Source organism: Egretta garzetta, unplaced genomic scaffold (genome assembly GCF_000687185.1).
Source record: "Egretta garzetta isolate BGI_Z169 unplaced genomic scaffold, ASM68718v1 scaffold70, whole genome shotgun sequence".
Lineage (NCBI taxonomy): Eukaryota > Metazoa > Chordata > Aves > Pelecaniformes > Ardeidae > Egretta > Egretta garzetta.
Window position 1 is genome coordinate 3,326,243 of NW_009258539.1, and position 22,054 is coordinate 3,348,296.

General features: G+C 38.8%; 1 protein-coding gene across 1 annotated transcript in view; it reads left to right on the top strand.

Annotated features, from left to right (window-relative positions):
- The first annotated feature begins 3,417 nt into the window (after window positions 1–3,417).
- Window positions 3,418–22,054, top strand: part of TMEM47 (transmembrane protein 47) — a 56,116-nt gene continuing 37,479 nt past the window's right edge. The window contains exon 1 of the mRNA XM_009646233.1: window positions 3,418–3,520. Within this exon, the coding sequence (XP_009644528.1) occupies window positions 3,418–3,520 (103 nt within the window). The remainder of the gene's footprint in view (window positions 3,521–22,054) is intronic.

Consider the following 22,054-nt stretch of genomic DNA (forward strand, 5'->3'; position numbering starts at 1 on the left):
CAGCAGGGGCCACCAATTTTGAGTGCTTGACTGAACAAATACATGCAGGGCTTCAAGCTGAACATGAGAATACAGCAGTGGCATAAATTAGTGGTTTCTTTTGAAAATGCGGTTGTGGAGTGAGGGTGGCTGGAAAGGCAGCAGCGACAGCACTAGAGCTCAGTCACTTCTGTCTCCTGGCTTACTGCTGAAATCTTACCTCTTTCTAAAGACCTTGTCCAGAAATCTCTGTTTACATGAGAGCTTTAAGCTTTAAGACTGCAAAGAAGCACAATGAAGTATTGTCATACTACATAGTCCACAGTGTGAGGAAGAAGTTTTCTGCAAATTATTTACCCTATATAGATTTAGAAGCAATTAGCTTTGATGCACCTGGATACCTGGGAGGGTATCACTTGCTGTCACACAGAGGACTTAAGTCAAATAGATGAACATCTGAGCTGGGTTAGTAAGAAATGCAACAGTGTTTACTAGCAAACGGGAAGTTTCAATTTCTGCCAAACTTTTGCTCCTTTTACTCCTTTGCTGTATCCTAACTGACACACAGGGTCTCCATCTCCTAAACTAGGATTTTCTGTCCTTAATAGGACAGCGTGTAAAATGCCAACCCTGATTATCCATCAGGTTTCCTAGTTGCCAGTCCTACAATATCAGTCTCTTGTATCAGTCAGCTCATTTGGGGGTTGCATGAGCACAGTTAGTGTAAGATAAATTGCCCTAATCACTGAAAGTAGTTACACTAAGTAATTTTGAACACAAACTTCAACAGTTTGTCGGACGCATGAGCATGGAGTCTTGGAAAACAAAGTCTGTGCTTACACAGAGAATTATTCACTAAAATCAGAAAATAGTTACTTATCTTTATTTTATTTTTAAGAATAATATTTATTTTTATTTTATTTTATTATTTTGATATTATTATTTTACATTATTATTCATTAGGATGAGGTAAACAAATAAGATGATCCATAGATGGATGTTTTTTCTTTCCTCTTTGGAGCTGATTGTGTTACCATCAGTTTCTATATTTCACCTATGAAACTGGATAGTACTCTTAATTTGAAGGTTTCTGGGCAGCCATGTGTGAGGAAATAGATTGGAAAAGATACCATTTACATTTATGTAATCAGCACACATGGATAAGCGTCCCTATTCAGGCAGCAGGAGATGTGCCATCTACAAATGCTCTAGCCTCTCTTCGCTGGGAGAGTCACGCATTCCTAATTTGGCAAGCTGACAGCAGCTTTATAACCCCTACTTCCCTTGGTGAGGGGGGTGACCACGGTGGCTGCTGAGGCAGTGTCCTTTATTGGTGCTGTTAAATCTGTAGCGATGTGTCAGCATCTGAGCCTTTATGAAGCTTCTCTAATTCTGGTAATCCAAGTGAAAGGGCAGCTTTTGGAGGAATACGGCATCTCTCTCTTTCTGGCTCCCTTGTGGAAGGGTCAGGAGTGAAAAGGGAAGTGAAGAACAGTAACAACCCCAAAGCTGACACTACACAGTTCAACATCTCAAGCAAAATATAAAAAAGAAAAAAATAAATAAATAAAGGAAGATGAATGAGGAGAGGAAAAGAGAACATTGAAACTTGCTTTTAGCAGTCTGCCAAACAGTTGCCAGGTTTGCATTTGGGTAATCGCTATCCGACAAGAAGGGCTGTTTGATGCACTTGTGATGGACTTCTAGCTCAGCCCTTCTCCAGCAGAGTTGCTGAAACACTCTGGTACATACTAGGAAAAAGTAGGAATTACTACCACAGTAGCAACACAATTTATGTATTACTTTGAATCCCTGAAGTCAAACAGTGAGTCTTACAGACTTCATACCCAACTTGCTAAAACAGTAACTGTGTCAGTTTTAATGTCAGTAAGGTGCTACTACTTTCAAGGTTTAACCTTTAGCTGTCTGCACTGGGTTACAGTAGAGCTGCTTCAGCAGGTAGTGAAATGTTGTGCCCAGTGTGTTTCGTTACAAATGTAAAGTGATGCTTCTCTTTATCCTTTGGTTTCTGCGACAGAGAAGATGATGTGGCCAGGCTCATAAGGAGCAGATATTCATCATCAGCTTGAGGTAGTGCCATTGATTTCCATCAGAACAATATGAAATGAATAGGGAAACCTGCTTAAAATCGATGTCACATTGGAGCCCAGTATTGTCCTCAGAGCCAGGGATTCAAATCACCACGGGTGTGCCTGAGAGTCTTTCAACTTGCTCCTCGGCTCTCAAGACCAGGCACAGTGCTGGGCTACATGGTGTCATGTCCCATTAAGTCACTTCACATATGACATGATGCAACCTGACATAACATGTTTGGAGGCTTGAAAGAACGTTATCTCTGTGTCCACAGGCGCTGAACAGCAAGCTACTAAGCCTGAGCATGCAGGCGGTGATTCAGGGGATCAGTGAATAGGGCTTTTCTTCTCTTTTGGGGAGATTACATTAAGGCATAGTCATGAATCATTTTTCACTTACTTTACATAAGTCATACTAGGAGTCCTAAAATTCAGATTTTATGCCTTTAGATACATTTTTGCACCTCATAAGAATTAGCAACCATGTAGAGAACTCGAGCAAACCCCAGGACTCCAATGCCAGTACAGACATCTAGGTTTGGAAAAACACTCCTTTTGGTATTAGATATATAAAACCTGGAGTCAGTGCTAATTGAGAACTTTTACTTATGCTAGAAATAGGTTTATGCTTATCTAACATAGACCTATTTGTATGATGAGTGAGGAGGATGCAAGGGACTGAGTGGTGACCTACTAAAATTAGTAAATGTAGATTCTGTTTCTATCTTTGCCTGTGACTGTGTATGTGATGCTTATGAACTGATTTTTCTCTCTGGGCCAGAGATGGTGAAACAGTATCATACAAGATTAGCAGATGTCTACTCATTTAAAGTATAAGGTTTTCTCAGTCATGTTTTCTGTGCGATGATTTAATTCTCACCATAAATAAGCTTCAGAATAAAAGATAATTTGATTTTGAAATAATCAAAATTTTTTCCTGTTCAGAAAATGACAAATCAATACCCTTTGACAGTTTTGATATTTTCACCAAATGGAAATTAGGTGAAATCAACCCTGTCAACTCATGTATTCTGATAAAAAAAAAGCAAAGAAAACCAAAAGCAAAGTTCCTTATCAAGTTTTCCTCCTAAATTGCTTGCGATGATCTATTCATCTCCAAAGAAGGCAGTTAGCTTTACTAACTGTCGAATATATACCCCACTTGAAATTTAGTTGTTACAATACATTGGCATTGAAAACCCATGCATAAACTACTACAGGAATACATGCATCAACATCCCACCCCCATCCTCCTAAATTTCTTCCCTGGTAGATAGGTACATGAAGAACAGTTGCCGGCATTTCAATCTCTATGTCTAACCCTGTTCGGGGTGGGTCTAGGTCCATGGCTCCAGTTCAGAGGGATGCGGAAATTCCACATGGGACACGGGTGGCAGATGAAGGAGGCCTCACCCAAGCAAGGTCCCCTGGGTGTGGCACTGGCCCAGGTATCCCCACCCAGAGGTCCTCCAACAGGCTCTGCGGCACAGCAGCCGCAGAGAAATCTACAGGGCGGGGGGGATGAGGGGCTGGCGTGAGGCTCAGCTTTATTCAGGGTGCAGTTCTCCCTTCTCTGTACACAGCAGCATCGGAAATCTTTTGGAGGGGTTGCCCTCCCACTTCCGTTCATTCTGCTTTGTCTGAGCTGTCTGCCTGAGCGCTGGTCGCAGTACCCTAATTCCTCCTGCAGTCTCTATTTGCAGTAAGCCTAAATGCTTCTGTATCACCTGCAGAGCAACCCCTCCAGCTACGTGGGGTGAGAAATGAGCAGGGCGCATCACAGCTGTAGGTGCCGTGATGAAAACTGACCATTTCTTTACCACGGGACAACAGACCAGTGCGTGCAGTGCTGTGAAGCCGTGGGAGGCAACAAGCATCACTCATGGCCTCTCAAATGCTTCTTGCTCAGGTGTGGGTTCAGAGGTTTTGAGACCCAGGCAGATTCCCTGTTTGATTCTCCCCTCTCCCTCTCTCACGTGGTATCCATGTCTTTTCTACTTACATCAGTGTACATGCTGAAAGCATTCCTGATTCGGAGTGAGATGTTTCAGTCCAGAGCATTCAGAAACTCACAACTTATTTTGTTTAGGTGCCTACTCTTTGATCAGCTGCAGTCACAAGCACCTGTGTGCATCTTCTGGAATGAGCAAGTGAGTGAATGTGCCTCAGAGCCTGCTGTGTTCAGGAGAAGGTTGCAATTCCAGCTGAATCAAACCAATTATACTGTCACCTTTTATTAAAGGCAGAAATAAAAATTTGTGCAGGAAACACAGGTAAGCTATACCATGCTGAAAGCTCTTTTTTTATGCATGCACACATTTACTACATGTAGAAATACAGAGATATACCTATAGACCAGCTTATCATAAGATGTAGACATGAAATGTGTTTCTTTTTTAACTAGTTCGTTCTGTTCATTATTTAAAGACAGTTTTATATTCATGACCTCATTAATTTAACAGGTTAACTGCAAGAGAGAAATGTTTTTAATTTCATCTAATCATGAATACCTCTGGTTGCTCATCTAGTGACAAGAAAGGAATTGCATTATTTTGTTTTAAAGATGAGGGATTCAATGTACTCTGACAAAACGTGGCTAGTGTTTTCACACTGAAACCATTTTTACCATATATTTTTCCAGTCTGCATTTCCATAACTGACAGCTCTGAGACAACCCATATAAAGATCAGTCATAAATAATAGCTCCAGTAAGGGTATATATACTGTGCTATCACCATCCCTTGTTACTGGAGTAGTCACTCTTTTATGAACCAGTAAAATAAAATACTTTTACCTGTTGACTGAAGGCTTAATATTTTTTAGAAGTGCAAAGATTTCACCGTGTCCATGAAAGCCAGCTGCACGTGCTTCACACTTCCCTAACACCTAAACTCTGTTTTCCAACTGGTTGAAAGGACAGAGGGAAGAAACGGAGACAAGTTCCCATGTACCGAGCTTCCCGTCATCTGGCTAGATGAAAAGGCACGCTGATAGATGGTGAAATATAGTTCTCATAAATTTTTTATCAAGGAAGGCAGGAGATGCAATAGCTTTTATACTACACTTTAACCTAACTTAGAAGCAAAATGAATAGCACATTACTGAAGCAGTACGAGAAAGGAAAATGCAAATCCCCCAAACCCCTGGATAATTAGTAACTCACCCAGCTCTGCACTCTTTCTAAATGTTGCATTAAATATGTACATGGAATTCTGATTAACCGTTCGACTGCTGCCAACATTTCTCTCCATTTGTATGGGCTTTGGACAGATTTCTGTCATGGAAAAAAATGTTTCACATATCAAATATCAGTCTCTGCTATTGTAATTTTCTGCAGTTATTCTAAATTGAGTGAGTCCAAACTGATTTTGCTACCTGAAAAAATATGACCTCAAAGTGTGTCTAATGGCACTCTGATAACAGGAAAACATAAAACTTAGAAATACATGTAGGTGACTTTCAACGGTAAAGGAAGTACAGCAAGTCCCACCTTTTGTGTGGGGGAAAATCAGTCATTAAGTGGCAGCAGACACTCAATTTACCAGGGGAGCTGTTCCAGACATACCACAGTCATTTTGGTTTGGTTTTTTTTTAATATGCTATTGATTTTCTAAGCAGTTGAGTATGGTTTATAATAGCAATAACTTGCATGAAGCCAGCCATTACACAGGGTAACACCTAGTTTATAGAACATTAGCTTTTGCCTCTAGTAGTTAACTGAGAAACAACATCGAAAGCAGGGGGGGGAGGTGAGTTTTTGTTTGTTTCTTTCTTTTGGTGTTACTAATGAGTAACATTAAGGTGAACATCATGTGCTTATTTTCAGCTGCTTTTGGAGTGGAGGGAAGATATAAATTATCAACCATCCCTTTCTTTTCTTTTAAGGCATTAACTGGCCAGTAGGTTTGCAGCTGGAACTGGATCACATACAGGCTGCATTTCATCAACTTATTTAAGCATGTGTTTACTCCCTACCGGAATTACATGCACTGAAAATTAAATATGCATTTAAAGGCTTGGGATGAATTAGGCTGTTTAAAGGAGCTTTGGTTCCTAAGTGAGAAGTGGCAAGGGATTATTTGTGTGTATCCTAACTTGAAAAATTGGAACCTGGTCTTCATGTTTTCCCCTAAAGCAAGTAGAATACTGGCCAATTTATCACATGCATTAGATGTGAATAATTTGGGGTTGTATTCAATTCTGATACTATTAAGAAGCCTTAAGAAAGTTATTCCTACCCTGTTAAAAGAGATATGAATCTTAAAAACTACAAAGTACACAAATTATTACGAAAGCGTATTTCAAGTGTTCCACACTGCAGGCTGTCACTGTCATCTTCTCATGCACTGATACCTGCCCTGCAGCACTATGTACTGGCTTTACCTCTCTTTCTCGGTTTTATCTTTTTTTTTAGCTTCTTTTTAATAAGCATATTGCTTTTCAACACATTTAGTATGCAAGTTTAGTGAAATGGTCATGTTAGTTATTGATGGGTGTAGCTAATGTACTATTATTCACCTTATTACAGAGAATGAAAGTCAATATTTTTTAATCCTGGAACCACAAAGCTATTTATGCTGTGGTGTCATCTCTTGTACTGCGTCCTAATCTGTTTTCACAGAGGTTTGAAGTGTTCCAGAATAATTTTTTTGGTTTATCTCCCTATTGGTTGTTTCATTTTAATATATATGTGCTAGTGTTAATAGTTTTGACAAAACATATCCACTCATTATATAAAACATAGCAAAATTTCATACTCCTATTTTGTTTAAAATATGTTCAAGTCGACTGACAGTTACTTAGAGGCACAGACTGTGAAAACCTCCAGGCTGGGGGATGCTCTGATCCGTAGATCTGCATTACTACAATAGTAATAAAGATCATTTGCAAAAACTTGATTTCTGTACTTCAGTCTGAGGTGGTTGGTTCAGACCTCTAAGCTCATGTGCTTTGATCAGTACCTGTAAAAAACTATATGTTTAAGGAAGACATTATTCATAGGGAAGGCTGTTCTTTCTCTTAGAAGCCTGAAAATTTAAATAGCAGCCATACAATTCTCATCACTTGCAAAATTGAAATATATTATGTGGTTTTTAGGGGAAGGACTCATTTGGGGGTTTTGTTTTGTTTTGTTTTTACCTGAATGCATGATATACACAAGATGTAGCACCCTTGAGGATATATTGATGAACGAACTATGAAAGCAAAGGGCCTGTAAGCTTTTAGGCTCTGTCTATCAAGCCTGATATTTTGACCACTGCAAATTATAGTCTTCTACTTTTGGCGCTGGTTTTGGTAACTTTTCAGTGATAATTCAGTGGATCTAGAAGAGAGCTCTAGCATTCAAATTACAGTTGCAAGGTAGGTGAAATCTAAGCTCTAAATAACTTCACACTGGTTGTAGAATAGTTTATTATGACATCTCAAAAACTGTGTTTGGATTAACTTAGTGGAGCTATTAATTACTTTCTGTACTTATTACTTTTAATACCATTTCTATAAGCTTTGGAATTAAAAATGTAAATAAGATATTAAGCCGCCTAAGTATTTAAAAGGTTTAAAAGAAAAAAGGCTTACATCACTGTTTAGTGTTTCAGTGACCTGCAAAGGACAGATAACAGCGAAGACCAGCAAAATCAGACATGCACTGCAAAAAACCAGTAACTTGTTATCATGACATATTAACACATCATGTACCTCTCACTCTTATAAATTCTGATTATATTTTGGTAAAAATATTGTACTTTTCTCCATATTGTGATTCAAATACAAATGTCTATAAAGAAGCATGGTAAATTGTTGGTGGGTGGATACCTTGATTTCTTTTAGACTGAAGAGTAAAAGCAGAATGAGAAAGGGGAGACAGCACAACTGAAGCTATGGAATTGGAAAGAGTAGAATGTACTAAGAAGAAGTCATATTGAGATGTCTGAATCTATAACAGCAAGTTCTGGTTAGGTCAACACCACATTAGATTTTGTTGCCAGCATAGCATATTTTCCATATTGAATATATTTTTTAAATCTATCATTTTCTTCAGAAAAAGAAAACTCATCAACTTCCATATAAACTGTCCTATAAATAAAAAAAAAAAATAGTAAAACTCCGGTTTGAAATTCAGCCCTGGTGCAGCAATGAACAAGTGCATATTCTGCTCCCATTTACTTGAGCGGAACTTCATACATACAATGACTTCAATGGGGTTTGCCTTGTTCTGAGGTCTATTTGTATGTTCTCCATAAGAATTTTCACATTTAATATCTGAATACAATGTTTTAGGCTTCTTATCACCAAAATAAAATAAAATGCTGCATGCTGCTTTTTTGAACTGGGGTCTTAGTGTTTATTGCTGAAAATATTTCAGTATTTTTTATACCTTTATTTTTTCATTTAGGTTAGTTGTGGACTAGAATGTATGGTAAACTTAAAACATGATCTCAGGCTGCTGCATGGCACGGCACAGTACTGTTGCCCCTCTGGGCACCATCTCCCCTTTGAGCTGCCCCATGGGCTGGATGGCAGTAATATTTATGCCCACAAGAAATGGTGGCTGGTGGGGAAAAATTGGAGACTGAACTATGACTGTTCTAGCCTTTGATCCCTGCCTCTGTCTGGCCTCACAGAAGAAGAAAAGTTTGCAAGTCCACTTCTTGGCACTGGGTCGCTTCCTGACATAAAGGCTGATCTCCCCACTGGTTGCTGGCCCGTGCCAGAGCCAAACCTCTGGCCATATTCTCCCCTTTCCACCACCCACCCAGGACTCAAATGGGTGCTGCCCACGCCATTGTTCTCACACGCAGTAGAAAACACAGGGCACCAAAGGACTCTCCTTTTGCTCTCTAAGCCCATTTGCGGTGTGGCAAGGCTTCATTTTCCCCTGCTCCCAAGGCCGAGATAGCTAACAGGGTGGTGGCCTGAGACACTCTGAGCTACATACAGTGCCAGCGAGTGGCGAAGCTCAAAGAGCAGTCAGCAGAGCTGCTCTGTAAGTCATCCTGTTCATTAGTAAATGGTAGTTAAGGAGTAACTCTGCTTGCACTTCACCTTACAGCCTCATACATCAGCTGAGCACTGCACCCGCTGTTAGTGCCAGATTGCCAAGTAAGGGACGTCAGCATTGCAAAGTTGTCCTCTTTCTTTGACGTCTGAGGGACACAGGGTTAGCAACCCCACACTCTCACCCCTCATGACTGACTCACGGCAATATGCCAAGTAGGAAAGTCAGGCTTTTTCTGGTCAAAAGTGCCTGGTGTTCTCCTAACCAGTCACCAATATAAGGCATTGAAGAATGTGTGGTTTAGATCACCTACACACTCAGTCCAAAAATCATGTGCATATTTTACATCCATGGTTCAGAAGCCTTGGCTTTCTTTTCTTGATTTGGGATAGCTCAGCTTTGTGTCCTGAACGACCTCAATTTGATCCCTGGTTTGTTATATAGGAGAGCGTATGTCACATTAAAATGTGCTTTTCTACTCTTCAAACTGATGTGGGCCTGGAGAATTTCTGTTGGTTCGAAGAAATGTATCACCCACTGGTATACTAGTGCATGCACCTGGGTGGGTCTGTCGGACAGGTTCCCCTCAGTGCCTGAGCTACACGGCCTAGGAGGTCCACTTGCACCTGCTGGATTTCAGCAAAAGTCTATGTTGGGAGAACACCAATGAGCCAAACCTGTAGAGATGTATTTTGTACTGCAGCACATTCACTACTCACAGCATCTTCATTAGAAGCAAATAATTCTGTGGCAATACCTCAGTCTCTTAGAAAATCAACTCAAGTCATAACAGCACCAATGTTTTCATTACCTGTCTTATATGGAAAGCATAAGCTGAGGAAGCTCCCCAGAACTATGTTCACACTGAAATCAAAGGTCTTCCTTCTCCTGATGTGTACCTGAAGGTTTCATTGATAGCAAGAGAAGAGCAGCCTCTTGCAATGGCTGCACCGCAGAAACACTCCACCCTAAAATTGGAGGGAAGCATCACACAATCCAGCTGGATTAAACCAGATTAAAAGGCATATCTATTAAGTGGAAAAACAGTTGGAAGCAAATTTCAGGATAGCTCAGTAACAGCTGCAGGAATCCACGGTTGAAGGACCATGTTATTGCAAATCCAACTAAACCTGTGATGGTGAACATACAAGCATGTACACTGGAATCAGCACATGGTGCTACTATTAGGAACAAACCACCTGCTCCCTGGCTACGGTGGGGGAACTTGTATGTTCTCAGCACACCACCACCACTTTGCAAACACACCATGCATGTTTGGAGAAGCTTTGTTGTTGTGTGGAGATGGGGACGAGGAAGTCATAAGGTATCTAAAGACTTTCTTCAGCTGAAGTTGCTTGACATAAACTTCATGTGGGGTGTGGACTGGATGATCTTTTCAACTGTCAAGTCTATGGATTGTCATGTTGAGAGGGTATTGTGCAAAAGCTTCCAGCTCTGCAGGAACTAGAGTACTTTGTCAGGTATCCAGTTCCCTTCTTTTCTCAAGCACTGGTATCTATCTACAGAAGTTGCTACATCTTACAGATGAATGCCTTGTTCAATTTAACAGAAAATTCTAGTAAACCACTGATTTTGAAAACCTCTTGCTTCTGCTTTTAAATAGGAAGTTCGGAGTCTAACTTTGGATTCTTGATTTGAATGAAAAAAATGAAGAGATTTCAGATCTTATTTAGCTTTTCAATTTGCAAATGAATTTTTATTCCATATATTCAGATACAGATATTGTAAAATTAGGTACTTAATTGTGATTTTAAAAAGAGCTGGAAAGCTTATTAATTGCCACATTTGCAGCATTTGAATTCTTTTCATCTGTCAGTTTGTTAAGGGAAAAGGGAACATTCAAAGGCAGAATGGGAAATTTTTCACTGGAAATTATGTGCTTGTGTTGAAAAAACAGAATGCAATCTGAGAGCAGGGAAGACCAAGACGGAAGTAAATTCCCTGACAAAAACTGAAAGAACTCAGTTGCAATACAGTTATCTTTCATGAAACAAAATATTTTATCTTATTGAATCTGATGCATAATATAAAAACTAGAAGATTGTTTTAGTGCCTGGATGATTACTATTCTCAGCAGCCATAAGAGAGACAGATCTTTGTCTCTTGATCTCATTAAGGACACTCCAGGTTTTGCTCAGCTCTTGAGACAGGAAACATTTTAGGTTGCTCTGCAGTGATTGTTTTATTGTCTGCAAGGGAAGATGCCTGATGGCCCTACAGGCACATGGGGAGCACAAAAATTTAACTGAGATTATATCTTATGCAGTCATATAAGGGTATGACAGAAGATACAGCAAAATGTTGGAGACTTGGAGTTAAAATCTGACCATCTAAATGAACTGAAGCACATGGAGAAGTATGTGAAGTTACATCTACGTTTGGAAGGCCCAGGCTTAGCTATGCATTTCTTTCATCTCTTTTGTGTCAAGCAGACTCTTAAAACTCTTCTCATATTCTTCTTTGGTGGGTAAATAATAACAACAAGTCAACATCAACCATCTGTTGCACATTAAGAATTTTAATTCCAGTGCATCCAATTATGCCTGGTTTAATAGTCTTTTTGACTTAGTTGCCAATATCAGCAGGATGAGCTTGATAATTGACAAGGGTATGTAATTGATTGTTGCAGGTGGAAATGTACCACTTATTATTGTATACACTGAGAAAAGTGCCTTCAGAGACCGTGGGTTTTGATCTCTAAAAATGTAAATTGTTTTGGCTTTGAAGGCTGAAACTTGGTCTTGAAGGCACTATCAAAGGCTAGCTGAAGGAAGGAAAAAAGGGCCCACTGAGGAAAATAAAATCTGAGCTGTAAGCTAGCTATAAATTGCTGGCAAAATATCTTTTCTGCAGACCCAGTTTTCAGCAGCAGCCTTGACAAAGGACAGTGAGCAGCAATGGAAACTCAAGGGCAGAACAGGTGCCTCCAAGAAAGTGTCAGTGCTGTCATCCAAAAGCAGTAACCAGGATCTTGTATCTGATGACAGTTGAGAATGCAGTACGGAAAAAAAAAGGTCTCGTCAACACAGGTATTGCTTTTAAACATAATGTTTGGCTTGTTCCACAAGGATGAAGGGGTAATAGACATTACTGCTCATACCCCAAGCTGAACAGAAATGGGAAATTCTGCTACTTTTTGAAGCGAAAGTACAGGCTTTAAAATCCAGTACCAAAAAAAAAAAAAAAGTATAACTGTGCCTTATTTTTCTCACCTTCACAAATGAAAACTTGGAAGAGCAGAGTAGTTTTCTTAGAAATAAGCTGGCACAAATTTTTGCACCCACCTATTAAAATAGCACTTTCATCTAAAAGAATCAGACATGTGCTATGCCCTTTAATGTTCAATACACTTCATAATGTTCAAATGGCTGAAGGGGACCATCTTCTTCAAGATTTTCACGACATTTATGGAAAACATCTCTCTCGACTACTTGAAATTTCCCCTCACATAGCAACATGGTATCTTCACGGTGGAATTCAGGAGTTACAAATTATAAGAGGAGACAGAAAAGGTCCAAAGAAGCCAGAGAAGCATTTGTTCTGAAGCTGGGAATAAGATATATGACCTTCCTGTCATCTTCAGGAATGATAGATAAGTGAAGTGGGCTAATGGAGCGACACAAAGGTGCACTGTGAGCTATTCATCCAGAAAAATGTTATCTGCATTTTAATGTTATGGGTGGTAGCAACCTTTGAAGCTGGTTTAAGAAAATAAGTTTTGGAATTTTTGCCACTTCATTGTAATGGATGACTATATAATAAAGTCACAGCTATAACAATATCTGGTAGCAATACATAAAGTTGGGCAAATACAGCCTGCAGGTTTTTCTGAGCTTTTTTTTTCCTAGAGTTTTTGTGGCACTCAACACTGCAGTATCTAAGTATCCTCTGGTTAATTAGATATGCATGATAGGTTCCTTACTGGGAGCCTGCTTCCTAGTTTAGAAGGTTTTGCTTTGGGTAAACATGGCATTTTTATTCTTCTCCATCCCCCATTAATTTAATGATGGTGAGAAAGCTTCTCTCAAAGAGTCTCCTGCAGTGTACCCTGAATGTCATCATTAGTCTGGAAGTTCATTTCTCTGCTAAATAGTTCAGCTGAAATTATGTATTTCCTGCTCTTGCATATTTTGATGTAGGCACTTCAGTTTACCTTTTCCCACATGATTATTACTACCTTGACAGATTATGGCCAAAGCCTAGCCTAGGGCTCTAACTTGCTGGAGGTGTTGAAAGTGGACCTTATGTTGGCATTAAAAGCCTGCACGAAGCTCACAGAGCAATCAAAGCACAGGAGCGGCCTGGGCTATTGACATGCCATGTATGAACTTGCTTCCACTTTCATCCCCAATACGGTAAGTGCCACGACCTGGGTTGTGACTTCTGACACTGGGACATGGACTTGGATGGAAATTCCCAGCCGCCTGAGCCAAGAGACTTTTGCCTGTGCTAAGTGAAAGACTAAGTCTAACAGGACCCCAGAGCTGTACATAAGTCTCACAAATAACAGTTCACAAAAAGCAGGGATGCAACTCCTTCAGACTCTTGCCCTGTTGTAGCTCTTGGTGCTTCTGAGCATGAGGTTCTGCTCTGGTCTGTATAGGTTCTTACATGGTATTGATGTCCTATACTTTTAATGACAATCCAATTAATTCTTTTCCTTGGGACACTTTTGTGGCTGACACCTGTGAATTTGCTTTGCTGAGCTTACCACTTCAGTGATTTATCTATATATATGAATTTATTCATCATAATCTGCATAATAATAATAATATTATCAAAATACTTGTTTCTAACTGAACTGGCCCATGGCAACTGCTTTTATCTGAGAATTCTGTGAACTGTGGAGAAAGGAAAAATCCTTTCTTTTAAACTGTAAAATGCCATAAGTGGCCACATTTTTATAAAAGCTGTCAAAGTTTTGGGCATCATGAAGAAATTAGTAAGACTGCAGTCTGGTTTTAGATGGCATGTGAGGATTGTTGAATACATTAGTTTTAATGGCCAATTTTACCACTCTTAGCTCAATCAGCACAAGAATTATATTTCTGAAAGCTAAGACAACTTGGACACATTATCCACATTTCTTTCCAACATGTTGGAAGGAAAGCAAACTGCTGTGTTTACTGAAGAGGACAGCTTTGCTGTGAGAGTTTATTTTTATTCCTCTTCTTACTCAGTTACAGGGAAAGATCCTATAATTATCGACTATCTTTTAGTGGTGATTTACTTGGCGAAGATTGATTAGCACAATCAGTCACTCTAAAGCAATTTTCATCACCAAATATTAGATGGTTTCTTTTCCTACTTGATTAGCAGTCCTTCTGCAGGTTACATTGTAGATGTAATTCTATAAACATGGCTTGCAAAGTGTTGTTATATGACAAATCCATACCTAAATATAGAAATTCTTAAATATTTATGGGTACTAATTGTGTGCATGCGCATGTGCACACATGCGTGTGTGTGTTTGTATATAGGCATATGAAAAAAATCTGAAAATGTCGATGATATTCTAAATATGGTGCCAAAGATTTGGATTCAGAGATTAATCTTCCATATATGTATAGGAATAATATTTTTGTTTGATCTTATCGTCCTGCCCCAGCATAATCTGTGTAAAAGAAATAAAAAAAATCCTTAGATATGCTTAGCAGAAAGTAGTTCATATTTGTCCTTAAAAGTACAGCTAGCTTAATACATTTTAACTCAGGAATTGTGTTCAGATTGGTTTGGGGTTTTTTATTTATTTGGAATGCTTGCTTTTTGAGCTATTCTGTTTAAAGCTTTGGGCTTTAAAGACTGCACTGCTTGGCTCTGTTCTCTAGGACTGACCTTAAGTGAACTGCTACCCCAACTGAAGGAATCATATGTAATTCTTATCCTAAAATCTTCCTCAGATTGAAAAGAAAGCAGAAGCAACCATGTTCAAGCACAGATTCAGCAGAGGTGCTAAAGTGTGTGCAACTCTATGTATTGCAAGGCAATGTGTATAGTACAGATCAAATAATATAGCTCGCTCTTACAGCCGTGTAAATAATAAATTTGCCTATAAAAATATTATGTATGCATTAACAAAACCCCATGTTTAATGAGCAACTGAACATCATTGATTCTGCTTCTTGGTGCAGTTTCCTATGCTGTACAAACACAAGGGCTAGCAAACTGCGGGCATGTGCACAGGAGGCAGAGAATATCTATCAGATGGGCTTTTCACTGCTTTAAGTAACTTCTTAACCTGAGGCTGATGCTGAAAAAAGGAAAGAGGCTTCTACACCCGGACCATGGCCTGGGGCAGCAGTCTTCCCTCGGTAAGTAGCAGTGATCGTGCTGCAAAAGGAGAGGCTGCATGTGAAGCCTGTACTGTAGGGGATGCAGGACATGGTAGAGGGATGAGTTCAACAGGCAGCTGCAGTAGGTTTCTGCCTCCCATCTGGGCTAGCAGCCAGCATGAGGATGTTTCCAGTCTCCTTTGGTGGCTGAGGTGAGATTATTTCCTGATTGCCCCAGAGGGTTTTTTGCAAGTCACAAGGGCAGATATAAATGGGAAGACAATCTTGCATTTAAAAATCAAAACTGAGCAAAGCTTCTGAATTTTTCTTGAGTTGCTAAATATATAGCCCTGTTTCCAGTGGAAACTTAGCTCTGTTTATCTCTCTTCTTTTTCTGTGCGCTGTGTTGTATCTACAGGAAGAGTTAATGGAGTTGTAACGTACCATATACAACAAATGAACATGAGAAAATTATGTTGTCGTGCAAAGTCACATAATTGTTACCTTATAAATTACTGGAAGAATAAAGTTTATACTTTTGCAAATATATCTGGCCTTGCTGTTATATAAACACACAGTTCCAGAGGTAACTGTTTAAAAAGGATTTCCCCCGATCTGAAGACAAAACCTGCATGTTCACATAGAGATCTAAGTTTGAATTCTTGCTTGCTGAGTAGCAGAAAAGACAAAGTAACTAGGTGAGTACACAGAATTCATTTTTCTAACCATGGTACCAGGCTGTAAAATTCATAGGTACAAAAGCCTGAGGAAAGAAAAGCAGATATGTAAGCTTTTAGAAAGATAACTGTTCTATCACTGTAACACACAAAAAGCATGACAATATCATCACAAGGAAGCGTTATCATTCTGTATAATTTTTGTATTCTTTCTAACAGAGAGGCTTTTAAGTCACTAATATAGAACCTAGGTTAACAAAAAGAATAGGAAAATTTCTTGAGTCTCCAATACCCCATTTTTTCCTTAAATATATATATTTATTTGTAAATGTATGGGATATTAGCAAATATATTATAGCACTTTTTACAATGCAAGAGATGTTAATAACAGGAATCACCTGTATATATTAAATTTAAACTGTAACCTCTTTGCAGCCTTTTTTTGCAAGGCTTTTCATGTCAGGCCATTTTCCATTTCTGAATTGGCTCTGTACCACCAGTAGTATACACATACCACAGTTTGAGACCCCTTAATTTATGTCAGGGTGAAAGCAGTGAGCTCATGTAGAAGGACTGCAAAAGTTTTTACTTAGCCAAATGAGAGAAAATGAGATTATTTTAAATAGCATTTGTGGCAAATTACTATATTCCAGTTGAACAACAATGAAGAAAACTCACTGATCTGTAATGACTTCTGTTTCTTGTAAAACCTCTGATTGTTCAGCTGAAGAAGATCTCTCAGATCACGCGGTACAACCTCCTGTGTGGAGCATGATATTCCTGTACAGTAAGCCAACAAGAAATGTATCTAACTTTTTTTTTTAACACCATTAATGAAGGTGACTCAGGTTTACCAGTAGAAAGCATTTTCCATTACCTAATTGCTTGTCTGCTAAGGAATGTTTCCTTTTATCTAATTCCGATCTTTTAATTTTACACCATTAATTCTGATTTGATTTCTAGAAAGAAAGCGAGCAGTTATTCCTTTAGCTTTCTCTTCAGATGTAAGCAACTGGCAAATAGCTTCAAAGAAAATTAGGTAATGCCAACTTAGTGCTCCATAATATATGATAATCACCTTTGCCATGGCTGTGTTTCAAATGAGACCAAAAAAAAAAAAAAAGGCAACTTAGATAGATACTGCGTGTAAAAAAAAAGGCTTTAAAAAAGATCTCCTGAGTAGCCAGATCTAAAATATTAGACACGGGACCAAACCCAACCTTTTATAAATAATGCATTTCCTACTGAAGTGAGGGATACATTTATTTTTTGTTAGATCTGAGTGGTTACTTTCAAAATGCTCTGGCAGACAAAATGCTGGAAATCTCAATTGTATATTTGCACTGAAAAACATACTACTGAATTAGATTTATTAGCACAAAATCCCATGATAAGCTCTCAAATCCATTTGAACACTACCTGTAACTATTACAATTCACAAAAGCAGGAATTAGAAAAATGTACAACCAACCTTTAATTCAAATCCTGAACTGTGCCTTTGAAATGTGTGTTGTAAATAGCAAATCATATAAGAGATCAAATCAGGAAATAATAAGTAACTTCCATGACTTGTTTTCATTGTGTTGCAAGTTCAAACTTTTGCAAGAAACCTTTCCAATAACAGGCAGGAAATAAAGTGTTTCTGCTGAAGAACGTTGCAAATTCCCATCTCAGTGAGTGATTATGAGCATTGCCTGATGTCAAAAACCAGTGCTGTTGTTTATACCCTACTCGTCTCTCTTTTTAAATCCCAGGCTTATATCACACTATTTCCTCTAAACTCACTATAGTTGGGACTGAAATGTGCCGATAAGTCATACCATTTTCCTAGAGACCATCTGGTGTCCAAAGTCATGGGAATGTTGGCTGCTCTGCCTGACCTCACGTGCAGTTAATCTTAAATGTGTTACCCTTCGTTTAGCGGGGAAGAAAATGAAGTCAAGAGTGTCTCCTTCGGTTGCAAAGAAGGGAAGTTTAAAAGAAAAAAGAAACATTTGACATAGACATCAGAACAGTAAGTGATAATACCTAACCCCGTGGAGCTGAGGTTGAGAGCATAAAAGCTCCTTTCTAATTTTCAGGTGAAGGGTAATTATTACACAGCAAGGTTCAAATTCAAAAAACCAACAGTAACATTTGGAACACGGTAATTGAAACAACAGATGAGTGACTACGGAGAAACGCCCCTTTATTTTGGTCACAGTTGAATTTTTAAAACAGGTCTTCCTTGCCGAGGAGTGAAAGTCCTTGCCTGCTGCTATGAGGCGTTTGGCCCTGCCACCCGTGTGCTGCTGGGTGCTTCCCCAAAAGCCGCTTCCCCGCAGCTGCTGCACCTGCTTGCCTAAGAGCCTGGAGCTGGGGTTTGCACGTGAGGGGCACGTCTCCTCGCCCTTCTGTTGCAGGATGCTCTGCACTGTCCCTTCGACAAAAAGCCGTCTCTAGCAAGGGCCAAGTGGGTCCATGCCTCCTTCACCCTGTGCCTCACTAGAGGCCGCAGCCGTAGCCACCAGCTCGGATAACCAGCATCTGCACCCTCTCCTGTAAATAACAACAGCCTGTACGGCTAGATGGGGATGTCTTCACCTAGCGGTATTCTCAGGAGATTTTTCCTCTTTCTCTTCAACAAGACTAAATCCATAACTCTAAAGCTGCTCAGAGGGATGGTGCAGAATTGTTTCTTCCACACTTTAAGGAGAACCCCGACATGTAGACGATGCTCAGAGCAAATCCTTTGACCACATTTATCCTCATTCTACAGGGAACTGAATAGAGCCCTTGTCTGCCAGTGTTAGGATTCATATAATCAGACATGGTTACTTTATTTCTGCTTACTGAAAGAAAATAGCATTCTTTTTCCAGAAGAGATTAATTTTATTTTATTTTTTCCACAGAAAGCAGCATAAATTGGAAGATGTGCACTTAAGGACATTATAACACTGAAAATAAAACAGCAACCACAAATCCAGCACGAAGTCTGGGGATTGTTCTGAAAGGCAAATAATAAAACGCCATTTTACTCTTGATGATGCCCATTCTAGACAGACAGTGACAGCTGAGTGTCAGTGATGGATGAAGCAATTCCTGCGCGTGTAAACATAGGCACTAGCAAAGCCACCAGGACTTTGTGTTCTTTCCAGTGATGTTAACCGGGGTTTTGCCATTAAAATTAGCTAGAGCAGACTTAGGCCCCTAATTACCATGAGTCTAACTGTACATATCTACAAGAAATAATTTAAATAAGTAATATATTTAAGCCTCTTCAACTATATGAATGAGTATTTGACACTCAACCAAATGATTTTAAAGGGAGATACCCAGAGACTTCCCAAGCTCAGACCTATCTGGAGACCGGGAATGAATTTGCTTTCAGAGGCATTAAGCATATAATTGCAGGTGGATTGATGCCACCTGGATAAAAGGACCCAGATGAGCTGCAGAAGTCAGGTGTCCAGTCAACCTAAAATAACCCCAAACCAGCTGCACAGTACCGAAGATGGATATAGAATTGTCCAACCTTGGCTTCAGACAAGGTAAATGTCTGAAGAGATCATTAACGTTGGGAGATGAAAGAATGAAATATTCCTCTGGTAAGTGGTTGTTTTTAATTAAATGGCAGATGTATGAAGCTTCTATAAGATTTAGTACATTATAAACCTTGAAAAGACATATTAATAAGCCTACCATTGGTAGTATATGTAACTACCACTGGTACATAAAAACATATGCACATCCTCTTATTTGCACAAAATTACTGCCATTAGAAAAACAAGTGCTGATGAGCCAATGTTGCAACCCTCTTTACCTTTGATCAAAGCACTGTTGTTCTATCTTTGACTTAACTGAACTCTAACATGGGGAAAAGCATTTAAAGAATACATAACAAAAAGACATAACTGTTTCAGAGACTGATGCTTAACATAAATCACAATTCATCTTTTCTACACCAAATTTCATAGCTAAGCACTGTAATCTATTTCTTTATTGTAACTATTTGATAGCAATATATGCACAATGCTCAAGTCTAAAGCTATTAGATCAACTTTTATAAAATAAGTTTGGCTGAGAGACAAAGTCTGGGAGCAGATAGCAATACCAGGATTCCTGCTAATAGTTGTACTTCATGTGGCTAAACTTATCTGAGTGGAACTAGAGTATCAAGGTGTTCACAGGAAGATATATTAATAATGATTCCTTTAGGGCACTGAAGTCCCCCTCAGTTTGCCCCATTGGATATGCTTTTCATCCCACACCTTTAAAATGAGCAGGGATAGTAGCAACACAACTAAAGTTTACTTTCATTTCAAAATGAGCTTATGCATTTTGAAGCACCAAAGGTATCTGATCTTACTTGTTTTAGGAGTTCCATATTAATACACAAAGTTATACAATTTATCATCAGTCATGAAAAGTTTTGCCATTTATATACAGAGCTAGGTCTTCTGATTTATTTTGTCCTGAGCTATATCAAGTTTAATAGGGTTATACTAAATCTCATTGCCTGTGAATGTAATTACCAAAAAATTGACATGTAGTCAAACAGGAGCCTTCAGCAGATCCTGCTGCTGGATACATGTTGCTATATTAGAACTTCCCCTGCTCAAGTGTGGACATTCATTTTTACTGGTGTTTAAATTAAATATTTGATTCTCCACCACAACAAAGTAAATTGCAGGGAAGAGTGGAGATCAATGCTATTCATATTATTTCTGCATTATGCATACATCTAGGGCTTTACCAAAACAGAAGGATATGAATTTCTGACAGTTACTCTTTTCTTCCTCCACTTAAATATGTGTGGTATACATATGTATTTATAGGCAGATTATATTTAAGCATATTATATGTATGTTGTGTGTTTTATATGCACGTGCATACATACATTTGAAGGTAAAATAAAACCATGAAATAAGAATTTTTCCCTTTACTTACACTCTTTTCCACAACCAATAGGTATGTGAAAAGGTGATTAAAAAACGACTGCAACTCAAAATAGATTATCAGACAGTTCCCTCCTTTAAATGAATGCCTGTGTTTCTGGAAAAAATAGATTGCCTTTTTAAAAGGATGAAGGTACCTTCTGCTGTGACTAATCTTATCCAACCATCTGAGAAAGGCATAGCAGGAAACAATTTATTGAGTGTAATTATTCAGTATGCAGGTAGCAGTAAATAACAAACACGAGCTTCTTAGAGTATACAGTCGGTAGAAGAAATACCTAATTACTGAGGATTTTTGCAAGTCTCTTTTTAGACCAGAGTCAACACGCAGCTCTTCGGAACAGTGCATCATGATCTGCTGTGGAAAGAATTTGGACCAACAATTCAGCACTGGATATTGTCGCTGTATTTCCGTGACAGTGATAACATGGATAATATAGCAGAATATGGATAATATAGAAGTCTCATTTTATGAAATATAGGAACTCATAATTACTCAACTGAGTTGTTAATATAATATAAAATAATCCTAATTAAATGTTTCTGCTGCATTATCCTCTTCTCTGGCTGTATAAAATGTATACTGTTTCAATTACACTATTTTGGAATCTATCAATTCATCATATTCTAGAAGGCTATTGTCAGAAATTATATGAGTTTGAGATATAAGATGGGTAAAAATGTCATTTAGGCTTCATAGTCCCTCCAAAAGGAAATCAAGTATTCATTACATTGATCTCTTCAGCATATAGAAAGGGAACCTAAATGTGCCTTCCAGAAATTTGGCACATACAACATACAGAATGCTAATACTAATATTCCTCACTTCCTACTATTCTGCTCCCTTTTTGTCTTCTTTGGCTGCTTCAGACAGTGAGATGACTCTGCTGGTAAGAGGTTGGTCCTTATTCCTTGGCCTCATTCTCGTAAGATAAGAAGTTACTGGAAATAGTCTGTAACTGTTGTTCCCCTAAGAAAGAAACTTTCCTGTTCCTTCCTGTCCCTCACTCTGTCAATGTGTATCAATACTAAATTATCTTCCAAGGACCTGAAGCCCCTTGAATTTTATAATTTCAAT